Raw genomic sequence first — 13145 nt, forward strand, 5'->3', positions numbered from 1 at the left:
GCGAAGGTCAGTTTGGGCTGTGTTTGCTGCTAGGAGAGGCACTGAGGCTGGCCTTTTGAAGAAAATACATGACAGATTAATAAGAGTTGGGGCATGTGACTGGGGACAGTGGGGGAATTTGCATATAGGTCAGATGACTAATATTGTTTTTAGTGACTCACACGTACAACCCGCGTTCATCTGTCCCCCTCCCCTGTAATACTACTGAAGTTGCAAACGATTTTGAGCTCTTGGTGACCGAGAAACCATATTTTCAGTTGTTACAATACTGATAAATTCAACATGAATTCCATTTCAGGATGAATCGAATGGAGAAATCACATTCTACATGAAGGGTGCTGATGTGGTGATGGCTGGTATCGTCCAGTATAATGATTGGCTGGAAGAAGAGGTAGTCACCTTTTTGTTAGTTTTGGCATTCATTTTTTTCTACAAGAAATAGACCAGTTTACATGTGCTTTACTATTTATTTATTTTGGGGGGGGGGGGGGGGTGAAAATGTTCAATTTGAACAAAAATAACAGTTATTCTTCAGAATGCAGCGATGGCTGTTTGAAGTTGAGTTTTAAAGTATGAGTTAGAGCTTTTACATAATGGTCTATTAATCATTACAGAACATTGAAAAATGTTTTGATAAGTATTAATTACCAATACTGGTAATTTAGGGAAGCTTTGGGATAAAACTTACTTTGGGTGGTGGTTTAATAAATGTATATAGCTTTTCCCTGTCATTGAATTGACGTTGGAAAATCATGTCTAAACCCTGTACATTTTTTTGTAGTGTGGGAACATGGCAAGAGAGGGTCTGCGAGTTCTGGTTGTCTCCAAGAAGTCCCTGACTGAGGAACAGTATCAGGATTTTGAGGTAGATTTTTGAGTGTGAAACACTGACTCCCTGTGCTTCACTGTTTGTTTTTGTGTTTTGGGTCCAAAGCTACCCTTGAGGTTGCATTATTCCTCTCGTCAAGCCCAGTTTTAAAAAATCTGACAGTTTACATGCAAAAACACATTTTTTACCATTTATTTACGTTGCAATGGAATTTTGGAGCGTGAAAACAGGAACGGTTTTAAAATGGCTATGCATTTTTGAAAACATCCTCATTGTTATTTCCATGTGAGACCTATAAATGGCTGTTTGTGAAAATGGATGACTTTCACATTCATGTTAAAGCTACAGCACGTAACTTTTTTTTGTTAACAAATTTTCAAGCAGTATTGCTTGTCATTACCACAAGCTCACTAGCATGCTTTTTTTCCCTTCTTCTCATACAAAACTATGGCGCTACATCCATAATGTGCTTGTGTAAATTTACATCCCCTCCCCAAGAACCTGATTTTCAAAAGTGTATGTCTGCAAAATCCGAGCATAGTGTACAACACAGCAAAGATGAAGGGTTGTCTTTTTAAATGGTTGTCATGGCAACTGAACTGCAGCTCAAAATACATGACATTTTTGTCCTGGGATGTTCAGTCCTAATAAATACGATTGTTGCTGGGTGATTAGATTAACCTTTGAACCCCCTTGTCACCCCACACCCCACTCATTGTTCAAGAAGGGCGGGGTCGCTCCCCCGCATGCTTTAGTTACTGAACTGTATAATTGTGTATTGGAGCTGGTGGGCAGCAGTGAGTCACAAACACACACGCACACACACTTTGTGTTTCCTGTATGAGTCACTGGCAAATTGTTTTTGCGTTATCTCATTGGCTAGTGACCCCGGAGCCACAGCGGCGAAATGATGGCTGTCAACACACTCATTGAGTTTCCTTTGGTGGCTGCTCGAAAGAATAAACTTGTAGTTTATTTCGTTATAACTGAAATAGTGTGGATGCTTTCTCAGTTCAGCCTACTGTCTGCATGTGTTTTTTTTATGCATCTCGTCTTCATATTTCACTACTACGATAGCTGTACTGGAAAAAAAAAAAAAAAGATTCTATCCAACTCGAGCTATCTTCTCCTTCACTCCCTTCAGTCACGCTACGTCCAGGCCAAGCTCAGCGTGCACGATCGCTCCCTTAAGGTTGCCACGGTGATTGAAAGTCTGGAAATGGAGATGGAGCTCCTGTGTTTGACTGGCGTGGAGGACCAGCTGCAGGCCGACGTCAGGCCCACCTTGGAGATCCTTCGCAATGCGGGCATCAAGGTGGCTGACCTTTCCATATAAACAACACAAATATCATGACACAGGAGTGGTTGGAGGCCTTGATTTACTGTACTGAAATAAGTGATGATGTGGTGGTGTTTAGGGGTGGATCTTTGCATTGGTCCCAAATGCACCACACTGCATTACAGCAGTGCTTTTTTTTTGGTTTTGTTTGGGCTTGACTTTTACCTTCTTTCAAGTTGTATGACCCTTGAGACAATGTGTTGCTTGTCATTCAATTTAATGGTTTATGACTTTAAAAAATGACATCATGACGCAAATATGTGTGACGTGTTATTTGCTTCCTGCAAAGGTTTGGATGCTGACAGGAGACAAGCTGGAGACGGCCACATGTACCGCCAAGAATGCCCACCTGATCACCCGCAGCCAGGATATCCATATCTTCAGACCAGTAAGTGTGCAGATTCTGCTACGGGTTGGTGGGGGGGTCATCCTGGATCAAATGTCAACCCTCGGCCCCCTCCTTGGCACGCGAGCGAGTGCTTGGCTGCTTGCACAGGCCCAGCCGGCATCCACAGAGCATCAATCACTTCCCAATGGTGAACGCATCCAAGCCACTGTCAGAGAGAGCAAATTGAGGGAGAATTTGAGCAAAGCACTCCCGCTGGGAACGTACTGAGGCCTCGTTTCCTAATTTGTTTTTCAGCTTTTGGGCTTTGATGGTCCTCTCGTGGCGCTATGCCTGGCGCCGAGCCACCGAGAGCGAGCCGGCCACTTAAGGTTACCGTTTGCGTACAACTGTGCTTACTGGAAGAGAATAACAATGGTTGGCATGCCTTGAAAACCTGAGTCCCAGTGGACACTGGGGGAGTGCTGACTGGGCCTGCGACACGCACATCTGGATTAGTTTCCTGGTCACCACCAAAGTCCTGATGCACGCTGACGTCTGAGGAGACAGCGGCTGGCGGATGTTCTGGCCTGAGCGTAACTCTTCATGACAGATTAACTCCACGCGCTGTCAGGGATGAATTTTTGCTCTTTTTCTGTCTCAATTAAGCTGACAGTTTCCTCAGTCAAACTGGCCGACGTCAAGGTTGTGAAGCTGTAAATTTTCAACTGGAATGCAGTCCAGGGAATTTGTTTACAGGGCTGATGAAAAATGCCTTCTTTTTAGTTATTTTCTGCAAGAAAACAGTCCAAATTTCACAATGTTTATTTTATCCTTTTAAAATGTATCACTTGTTATAATTGGTCCGCGTGTGGCTGGATCTGCGCCTCAAGTTAATTTAATGGAAGACACTAAATCGTCCATAAGTCTGAGTGTGTATGACTGTTTTTCTTGTATGTGGCCTGCGATTGATGGCTAACCAGTCCAGTAATGTATGTCACCTTTTGGTTGAAATCAGATGGCATTGGCTCAAGTAACCAGTGGGGATAAGCATAAAAAAAATAGATCGATGGATAATTTTACCATGAAGAAAAAAAGTCAAAATACTCAACAAAAACTACAGAAACATAAGACATTTTATGAGAAGGCATGTTTGGTACAACAGCAAGCACTGATAACTTGTGTTCATGTGTGTGCTCAAGCACTGTTGTAAATGCAGTTGTCACGTCGACAGGTGACCACGCGAGGAGAGGCCCATCTGGAACTTAACGCCTTCAGAAGGAAACACGACTGTGCCCTGGTGATATCGGGGGACTCACTGGAGGTAATCAAAGTTCTTGTAGTCAGGCTAACGCAGCTGGATAATGTCATGAGAAATTCATGTATTGCAGCCTGTAAATGGCTAATTGAAGAGTGGAGTAAGAAATTGTGAGGTTTTATGTAAATGAAGCGATGTACGGTATAACGTTATATTGTACGGTAAGCTGTTTTATATCGTATCAAAAATATATCAGGCCTTTTTTTTTTTTTTTTTTTTTCAACTCCTAACACCACCGCAGTTTTGAATTCCAAGATTAGGATATTGTAGTTCACATTCACCCAACATTTTGGTGGTTACTTAATGAGAGGCGTAACGTTTACTCAGAATGAGCTATCATATGTGTTCCGAATTATCTCATTTCTTAAATGCCTTTGTTCAAGCACGTAGTGAACAATAATCCTTCAGAGCGCATTTGAACTCAGCTAACCGAAAACGGCAGACTTTATCTTTAAAGTTGGCAGGTTTGAGTGTGACATAAAAGGAATATTGGCAAGCCAGTTTGATTCCTCTCCTGTGCTTGTATGCTCCAATCAGTCAAATGGTAACCCTCACTGTGATTGTCACGTGTCTGACGATGCAAACCGATGCAGCACTGTCCGTTTGTCCTCGCCGCCGCAGGTTTGTCTGAAATACTACGAATACGAATTCATGGAGCTGGCGTGTCAGTGTCCCGCTGTGGTATGCTGCCGCTGCGCCCCCACCCAAAAGGCCCAGATTATCCGGCTGCTGCAGGAGCGGACGGGCAAGCTCACCTGTGCTGTCGGTGCGTAGCCAACGGAAGCGGACAAGCTTGACATATGATCTTACATGAGCTCTTAAAAGGCAGACTACTAAATTTTACTTTTCATACTGTGCATCTGGAAAGTATTCACAGCGCTTCACTTTTTTTTCTGAACAGCATTGTTCCAAAAATGGATTTATTTCATTTGCTCACACTTTCACACACAAAAGTTGTCTCTCTTTCTTGTAGTTCAAAAAAGTGAAGCACTTTCCATTTCTGCAATAGTTGATTTTGAAGTGATGATTTATATATTTCATTAAAAAAAAAATGATTATAACGATACCAGTGCCATTTTCCAAACAAACGAATCGCTAGCCTGTTTTTACTCACCACGTTGTTGTACTGCAGTATGGGCTGCTGATTTTTTTATTTTGTTGTTGTTGTTTTTGCTTATTTTTTATTTTTTATTTGTCAATTTTGATTACTTTTGATTTACTCTTTCATTTGGGATGCCAGAGTGATGGGATACTAAAAGGGCATACTTTGACCCAGTCAAGGTTGTTGATTGGTAGACAGAATGACCACTTTGTAATAAAAAGCCAGAGAGTACCAAAATACCATCAATATAAATAGAGTAAGAGATCATAACAAGGTTGGGCACAAAGTGCTGGACACCATCCTAACGACACAGTTGGGACACATCAGGATTTAACCTTCTGAATTGAACCTGGATTAAGGTGAGGGTCCTTTTCACAAGTGGCGACATGGATGCCTTCATCGCACAGTCCATCTTACTTCCTCTCTATGGCAAGGTTCTGATCTCAAATTAAGGGCGTGTCTTGAGAAGCAACCGCTGTATCGGAGCACCGGCGATGTGAATCCTGACACCTCTATGGCTTTTGTTTTCTCTTAGGGGACGGAGGAAACGATGTCAGCATGATCCAGGAAGCCGACTGTGGCGTGGGAGTGGAGGGAAAAGTGAGACTCCTACCGACCGAACCCCTCTCACAGCTCGCCTTTCCTGTCAAAACCCCTTTGCGTGTTCACATATTGTGAAGTCGTGTGCACACGCATGAGTCTATTTTCATTGTCTGTGTGCATGAGGTATTTTACATGGGGGTAAAAAAGTAGCAGTCTGCATACCAGAAACACTACAGTACTCGTATTATCTAATGGGGGTTTTTTCTTGTAAAAATATATTTTAACATTAATGTTCTGAATTGCACAGGTGATTTTTGTACACATCATTTGGAGGTGCCATTACTAAGCTTAGACTCTTAACTTCAACAAGTCAGATTTGTCTGTGTGCGTGCACTGACTGTTTTATGAGCACAACAAAAAAATGTGTTTTAGCGTATGATCCACTTGGCGGCGCCTCAGGTGGACAGACTCCTCACTGTCCTGCCTGTGTTCCTCGTGTTCAACAGGAAGGCAAACAGGCCTCACTGGCCGCAGACTTCTCTGTGACTCAGTTCAAACATTTGGGTCGTCTCCTGATGGTTCACGGACGGAACAGCTACAAGCGGTCGGCAGCCCTCAGCCAGTTTGTCATCCACCGGAGCCTTTGCATCAGCACCATGCAGGTATCACCCCCCTCCGATAGTCCACACTCATCCCCTTCAAAGGACGCCTTTGAATGCATCAGTCAATTTTCGAGAGGATTTTTCCTCATTCGGGTCGCAGGTGAGCTGGAGGCAATTCCAGGTGACTTTGGGTAAGAGACCAGGTTCATCCTGGACTGGTCACCAAACAATCCCTGGCCACGTACATAAAAGGCTGTTAAACCCACATAAACCATGTCATTTTTTTTCTTGTTTGTCATTATGGAAACATGTCTTTAAATGTAAATACTTAATCCTTTCAGGGACAGCGGTTACTACAGTGGACAGCTCATGTTATCTGGTTACAGGGTGCTTGAAAGGGTTAAACAATGACACTGGTCTAACACATTAGGTTTTTGAGATAGTTTTATGTTTTTTTTTTTTTAAGTTACCGGGGTAAGTGACGTTTCAGAAAAAAATCCACCTGTTGCTGAAGCTAACCTGTAATTCACAAATACTGCTTAATATATAACTATTACATATTTTATTATTGTTATTAAAACCTGACGTGCGAGAGAAACAAACAAACTGAACAATCTCAGAAGGATTTTATTTATTTATTTATGTGTTTATTTGGACCAGTATAATTATTTCAAATGACCAAAATCAATAACTCTTTTGTTACCATAGAGTAGACATTTGCCTTTTTGGATTCTTCTTCATGATCAATTACAGCAAAATTAAAAGAATTGATCATTATGCCCCCCCCCCCCCCGCCCCCATGCCCCCACTCCCCAATTCATACACTTATATATAAATATACACAGTTGGAGCCAGATGACGAACCACTGCTCAAATGTGTTTAATCTGAAATGAGATAAAATAGTGCTTGCATACAAAAGACTAAGCATCCAATGTGAGGCAGGAAGGTGTGGTCATGAGTCAGAGCGCCCCCACACCACCGCTACCGTATCCCAGTCCAACCTTGGGGCCGCGACGGAGGGCGAGCCCATGACTCACCGCCTCAAGGGGGATTGGGGGGGGGCCCTCCTCCACATGTCTGGACAACCACAACCACAGCTGGAAGCAGCCCTGCGTGGCGCTTGACAGCTCAATGGTGCATCAGCCGTGCCAACCCCGCACGCCGAAATTAGTTGCAGGGGCTTGCCAGTCATCGTGCCAAATTCCAGCCCAAGGATGTTCACGTGGAAGATTCTGGTTCAGTGTCTAGGTTTGTGTCCTTTCATAAACTGGCCTTGCATGCACACTAGTGTTTTTTTAAATTTTTTTATTTTTATTTTTTTGGTTGGTAAGGGATGAATCACAAGTTTGAAGGTATTTTCTAAAGCCAATCAAATTGCATCCATACAGATCGCGAAAAGGGAAAGACATGCTTGCGCATTCCTCAGCAACCTCCATCCATCCATTTTCAATGCCCTCACTTGGGTCGCAGGTGAGCTGGAGGCTATCCCAGATGACTTTGGGCGAGTGGCAGTACACCCTGGTTTTGGTGCCAGCCAATCACAGGCCACATGTTGACTAACAAACGTTCACACCTATGGACAATTAAGAGTCTTTAATAACCCTAATCATGCTTCAATGTCAACAATGGAAAATTGATAGTGACCTGGAGTTACTGAATGTTATTACAGGAATCACACACAACAATATTGATGTCCTGCAGCATTTAGCCCGCAAATGGAATAAGATGCAAACTGAACATGAAGTCAGCCCCAAGTGTAAATGCTTTTAAATCCAGATGAAAAACTCTGCTCTTTTCCCCTATCTATCATTAAGGTCTTTTCAAGCATTTCTGTCATCCAATTTTTCCAAAATGTGGATCTTGCAATGAATGTTTTATGTGGCGCACATTGAGTTACCTGATGGATGAAATGCGCTACATCAATAAAAATGCCTGGCCTTGCTTTGCCTGAATTCAAACAACTTCTCTCTTGTGTTGCACAGGCCGTCTTCTCATCCGTCTTCTACTTTGCTTCAGTGCCACTCTACCAAGGATTTCTCATTATTGGGTGAGAGCACGTAGCCACCATGTTTCTCAATGCCAAAGTGGCAACATGTCCCAGCGGGCTTGTCCTCCACACGCTTAACATGAAACGTCACGATTATTTCCCACGTTTCAGCTACTCCTCCATCTACACAATGTTCCCCGTCTTCTCCCTGGTGTTGGACAAAGATGTCAAGTCCGAGGTGGCCATGCTATATCCGGAGTTATACAAAGACTTGTTGAAGGTATGTAGCCAACGTTTACACAAATGTGGTATTTAGAATAATACCAAAATCAATGTGTAAATATTCTTCCGTGATTTCTTCCTTCAGGGGAGACCTCTGTCCTTTAAGACGTTTCTAATATGGGTTTTAATCAGTATTTATCAAGGTAAGAACTCACCGAGACTGTCATTTTCTCAATTTCTCCACCAGTTTGACTTTTTTTTTTTTTTTTTTTTTTTTTTTGCGAGTACGTTAAGAAATAATGAATGTTCTTGTCTTAAAGAGAAAAGCCATGGACCATCTCAACTTGATTCAAGGAGCTTTCTTCGACTTTTGTTTTGTTTGGGTTTGGATTTACTTTTCCGCATAATCGGAAATAGAATTAGTCGGTTCGTGCAGATATAATTTTGCCAAAAACTGCAGTTACTGTTCTAATGTACATTTTAGCTTCATTCTTGGTTCTCTAATTTCGAAACCATCAGATAAGATAATTGAAAACAATACATTGCGTCGCTTACCTTAGCCTCTTTCTACATTTAACATATTTTTTTTTGTTAGCAGAGAAAGTCATATTTATAGTCAATATTTGTATGACAAAAACTTCTGGTCCACAAATGGTGTCAAGAACACGGCTGTAACCAAAGATTCCTTCTTGTGCGGTGCAAGGACCTAATACTGACGCTACTGCGCAAACTAGTTCTCAGCGAGATGCAAAAGGACATCTTAGAGTGTAACTTGACTGTAACATTGAACTCGCTGGGCCTCGCAGGCAGCATCATCATGTACGGGGCGCTACTGCTCTTCGAGTCGGAGTTCGTCCACATCGTGGCCATCTCCTTCACGTCGCTCATCCTCACCGAGCTGCTCATGGTGGCGCTGACCATCCAGACGTGGCACTGGCTCATGATGGTCGCCGAACTCCTCAGCTTGGCCTGTTATGTGGCGTCGCTCGTCTTTCTGCACGACTTCATTGGTGAGATGCCCTCAGCGGGCTCCAAGTCTGTTTCGTGACTTTCAAATGGAACTTTCAACCTGCTATGACCTTACATGCTTTTTTTCCATTTTGGAAAAGGCCAGACACAAAACGAGTGACACCCATTTTGTCCCTTCGCTTAACCTCAAACAGCAATTGGTCAGTTGACTTAAATATGTTTGACCTCTATTTTGACTTCAACTGCACCCCATCCGGGCAGTAAACGACTTAGCTGTGAATGACTTAAATTTGATTATCTTTAGCCTAATATAATAATAATGAAAAATTGCATTGTCGTTTTTGGCCAGTATTTTATTGATAAAACCGCAAATTTAAAAGTGAAATGGTGGACTTCTGTTTTATTTAAATGTACATAAGCAAGAGGGTGTGCTGTCCGTACGATGTTACTAAGGAGTTTCAAACAAACGACCACAGCAGTCGGTTCCTGATGAGTTGACACGCTGAGTCGTGTTGGCCAGTAACACCCAAAATGTTACTAGCCTTTATTTTAGGGCTTCTGTGGGCTGTGGAGATCCATTTTGAGCCTGCGATCTCGACCGCTGCAAGTCATGGCTGGCATGTGGTCAAGGGTACCTTTTTTTTTTGGGGACACTTTTCTTCACTGAGGCACACAAGAATAGATTTTAAAGGTCAGCCTTCACGCATCGTTTCAACTCGACATTGTGCTTACCAAGGAGGTTTGGTTTATCGTCATTGTTAGATGGAAGGAAGGCAGAGGCGAAAACACATGTAAGTCAGAGACAAAACCTTTTGAGGATGGGCGGTGCAGATCTGCTTTGAGCCATTATAAATCATGGAAATAGATATGTACGGTATTCCAGGATGGAAAGCTTGACATATCGAATACCGGATTTGGCCTAAAGTGCATTTCTTTGTGTGCACAGTCCCTTTTAAGGTCGGTGTGGAGAAACTGTGAGGGAGAGAGCCAGCTACACGAGGCAAACCGTGTCTGTGCGTAACATGTTTGCATGTAAACAATAAAGAAAGCAGGGTGGTCACACATCCCGGACAACCTGGAAAATGACAGACTAATTTTTCAGTCATGGAAAACACAAAAAAAAGAAAAAATATTAAATTTCCTGGAAAAGCTTCAGTTGTTCTGGAAAATTATTTTTCCTCCTTCTGCTTCTCTCTTCCTTGGGGAGAACGCAAACGGGTCTGTTTTCAGCTGCCTTTAATGGGCAGTATTGAGCTGTAGCGCATTTCTGCTTTATCTCTGCTTCTCGCACGCACAGCGCTCACGTGATGCTACCAGTCAATCAAATTACGTATTCTCTTTCAACAGTTCTACCCAGTGTTTCCATATTAATCTGTTGCTAGGTTTACCAACTTGTCAGACACAAGTAAGGTTTTTGTTTTTTCTGAAAGAAGCACCAAAGCAAGCAACTTTCAGTTCAGGGGTGTTGCTGCAGCGCTGTATAGTATATCGAACGTGAGGTTTTTTTTCTCCTTCTCTGTGTCTCCTGTTGAGTGAGAGCTGTCGTGGGTGTTTCTGTCACTTTCAGATGTGTACTTCATCGCCACGCCGTCGTTCCTGTGGAAGGTGACGTCCATCACGCTGGTCAGCTGCTTGCCCCTCTACATCCTCAAGTACCTGCGTCGGCGCTTCTCCCCGCCCAACTATTCCAAGCTCACCTCCTAGTGGGCGCTGCTTGATGGGTGTCATTATCATTCACTCCAGTGCAGATCTACATCATGTGACATGGACACGTTTAACACAAACTTCACATCATAAGTTCGAAACAGTTGTGGGTGTTTTGCCTGTATGTACGAAATATGACACATCTTGCAAATTTATTTCTCCACGTTTATTTAAAAAAAAAAATGATGCCAATGAGTTTGATGGCGTTTCAAAAGCTTACATTCGCCATCGTTAGTAGCAGTAGCAGTTTTATTGTGGGACTTGAGACTTGATTCACACTCCACAAACTGTGATTTCTAAAAGGAGTGCCAGAATTATACACTTCGTAACCAGTTGAGTGACCATAAAAGTCACTTTTGTTTATGCGTCAGGCAGTGGAGGCGGTCAATGTCAGCGGGCCCGCTGCGTCTCGGGATAAATCGGTCCCAGCGTCTTTCTATACCGACCCCCGCATCCCCAGCAGCCATGGTTATTTTGGGCCCTTCACTACTTTCATGTGGTTGTGACCTAAAACCATTAAAAAAAAAAAAAAGACAAAAACCTGCAGCCCTATTACTGGCTTTAACAAGAAGGGATAACTATGACAAATGCATTGTTCATATTGTCAATATGTTTATTTAATTTCTCCCAGTGATGCAGTGAATCGTATTGTGTCTCTGCCCTACTGTGTTTTATGGAATTCATATTAAAAATATATTGTTATTTATTATGTTGCCATTGAAGTGGAAAGCATGATGTGGGTGCCTGTAAATAACTTATTTTTGTTTGTATGTGTTCACCTTTTTTTTTAATGCTATTTACCAGTCGTTGGCTTCTCCCTTCCAAGCAAAACAAAACTGTGTCGTTATTGTGCTGATGATTAATAAATTTCCTGCTTTGTTATCCTGGGATGATTTTTGCCTCCAACACCAAGCACAAGCAGTAATTTCCCTCTAAGTTAAAGGTAAGTGTGCTATTTCAGTTTTAATATCCTGCCATTGATTTTGTTTTATTTTTTTACTTTTGTATGACAGTTCCCAGACCTTCAACAGCCTCTGACATTGAAGGGTGAGTCGTTTTGTTTTAAATATTAATATGAACAGTGATTAAGTCATTTTACGTATATGACGATTAAGAGTGTCCAAATGTTCCTTAAAGGTTTCTTGTACACTTTCTAAAAGTTGAATGATGGAAATGGTTCTACATTGTATACCATGCGCGGAAAAATTGTGAACACTGTGCCTGGACAGATTGTGATCAACCTGACAGGTTTCATTGTCGAGAGCAGAGGCCAGCAACATGCTCGCTGTGGGCACCAAATAGCCCCCAAGGACTCAATGAGTAGGTAGCGGGCCTCTTCTAAAAAGAATAGCTCACCAGTAATAGGACATGGTGATTATTATGGTGGTGGTTATTGTGAAAAATCAAAATATAATCAGTGAATGAATATTCATCCATTATCTATGGGCTGTAGGCGGGGTACCAGCCAATCACAGGGTACAGACGGACAACCACACCTCGAGCCAATTTAGAATGTTTCATTAACCTACCGTGCATGTGTATGGAATGTGGAAGGAAACTGGAGTACCTGGAGAAAATCCACGCTGTCACGGGGAGAACATGGAAACTCCACACAGGAAGGCCGGAGCTCGGAATCGAACCCTGGACCTCTGCACTGTGAGGAGGACGTGCTAACCAGTAAGATGTCATTAAAGGTAATTTGAACAAATCTGTTATTTCAGACGTTTATCAAACTGGCAGTCCTTTGCTTTATTCGGTGCCCAAGAAGTATCTCTCACTTTCAAAAAGGTTGGTGGCCCCTGCTTTTGAGACGGACCTCTCAACCGGTTCAATAAATCAATCAGAGCTTTTAATTTTAGCTTATTTATTTATTTTTTGCCTGAGCAAAATATGGACAACTGTTTGCTTTTAGCTAGCAGTAATAATTTGGGGAAGGCCCTGTTCTTTTTCCACTGCCTAAATGAAGGTCCAAAAAGGTGTGCTTGGATGTGTCCAGTGTAGAAGAACAAGCTCATCAAACTCATCTAGGGTGAACTCGAAGAGAGTTTCCTAACTCACAAATGATCAGAAATTCCCACAAGACGCATTCCAAAATCATGCAGACAGTCTTCCCCGGGGAGTGGAAACTTTCGAACAACACGCGGGAGTGGGGGGGGGGGGGGGGGGGCACTTTGTCCAAGATGTTGTGGACAAAGTGTGGACTT

At 42.6% G+C, this 13145-nt stretch overlaps 1 protein-coding gene across 2 annotated transcripts in view; it reads left to right on the forward strand.

Moving 5' to 3' along the window:
- Positions 1-11823, forward strand: part of atp9a (ATPase phospholipid transporting 9A) — a 28490-nt gene extending 16667 nt beyond the window's left edge. For both annotated transcript variants that reach the window (XM_086104896.1, XM_086104907.1), the window contains exons 16-28: positions 299-391; positions 782-865; positions 1974-2144; positions 2458-2556; positions 3728-3817; positions 4433-4577; positions 5449-5513; positions 5963-6118; positions 8042-8106; positions 8218-8326; positions 8414-8471; positions 9075-9278; positions 10805-11823. In XM_086104896.1, coding sequence (XP_085961022.1) covers positions 299-391; positions 782-865; positions 1974-2144; positions 2458-2556; positions 3728-3817; positions 4433-4577; positions 5449-5513; positions 5963-6118; positions 8042-8106; positions 8218-8326; positions 8414-8471; positions 9075-9278; positions 10805-10941 — 1476 coding nt within the window. In that variant the 3' untranslated portion in view covers positions 10942-11823. The remainder of the gene's footprint in view (positions 1-298; positions 392-781; positions 866-1973; positions 2145-2457; positions 2557-3727; positions 3818-4432; positions 4578-5448; positions 5514-5962; positions 6119-8041; positions 8107-8217; positions 8327-8413; positions 8472-9074; positions 9279-10804) is intronic.
- The last annotated feature ends 1322 nt before the right edge of the window (positions 11824-13145 follow it).

The sequence above is a fragment of the Hippocampus guttulatus genome, chromosome 1 (genome assembly GCF_054856545.1).
Source record: "Hippocampus guttulatus isolate MCC_2025c chromosome 1, RoL_Hgut_1.0, whole genome shotgun sequence".
Classification (NCBI taxonomy): Eukaryota; Metazoa; Chordata; class Actinopteri; order Syngnathiformes; family Syngnathidae; genus Hippocampus; species Hippocampus guttulatus.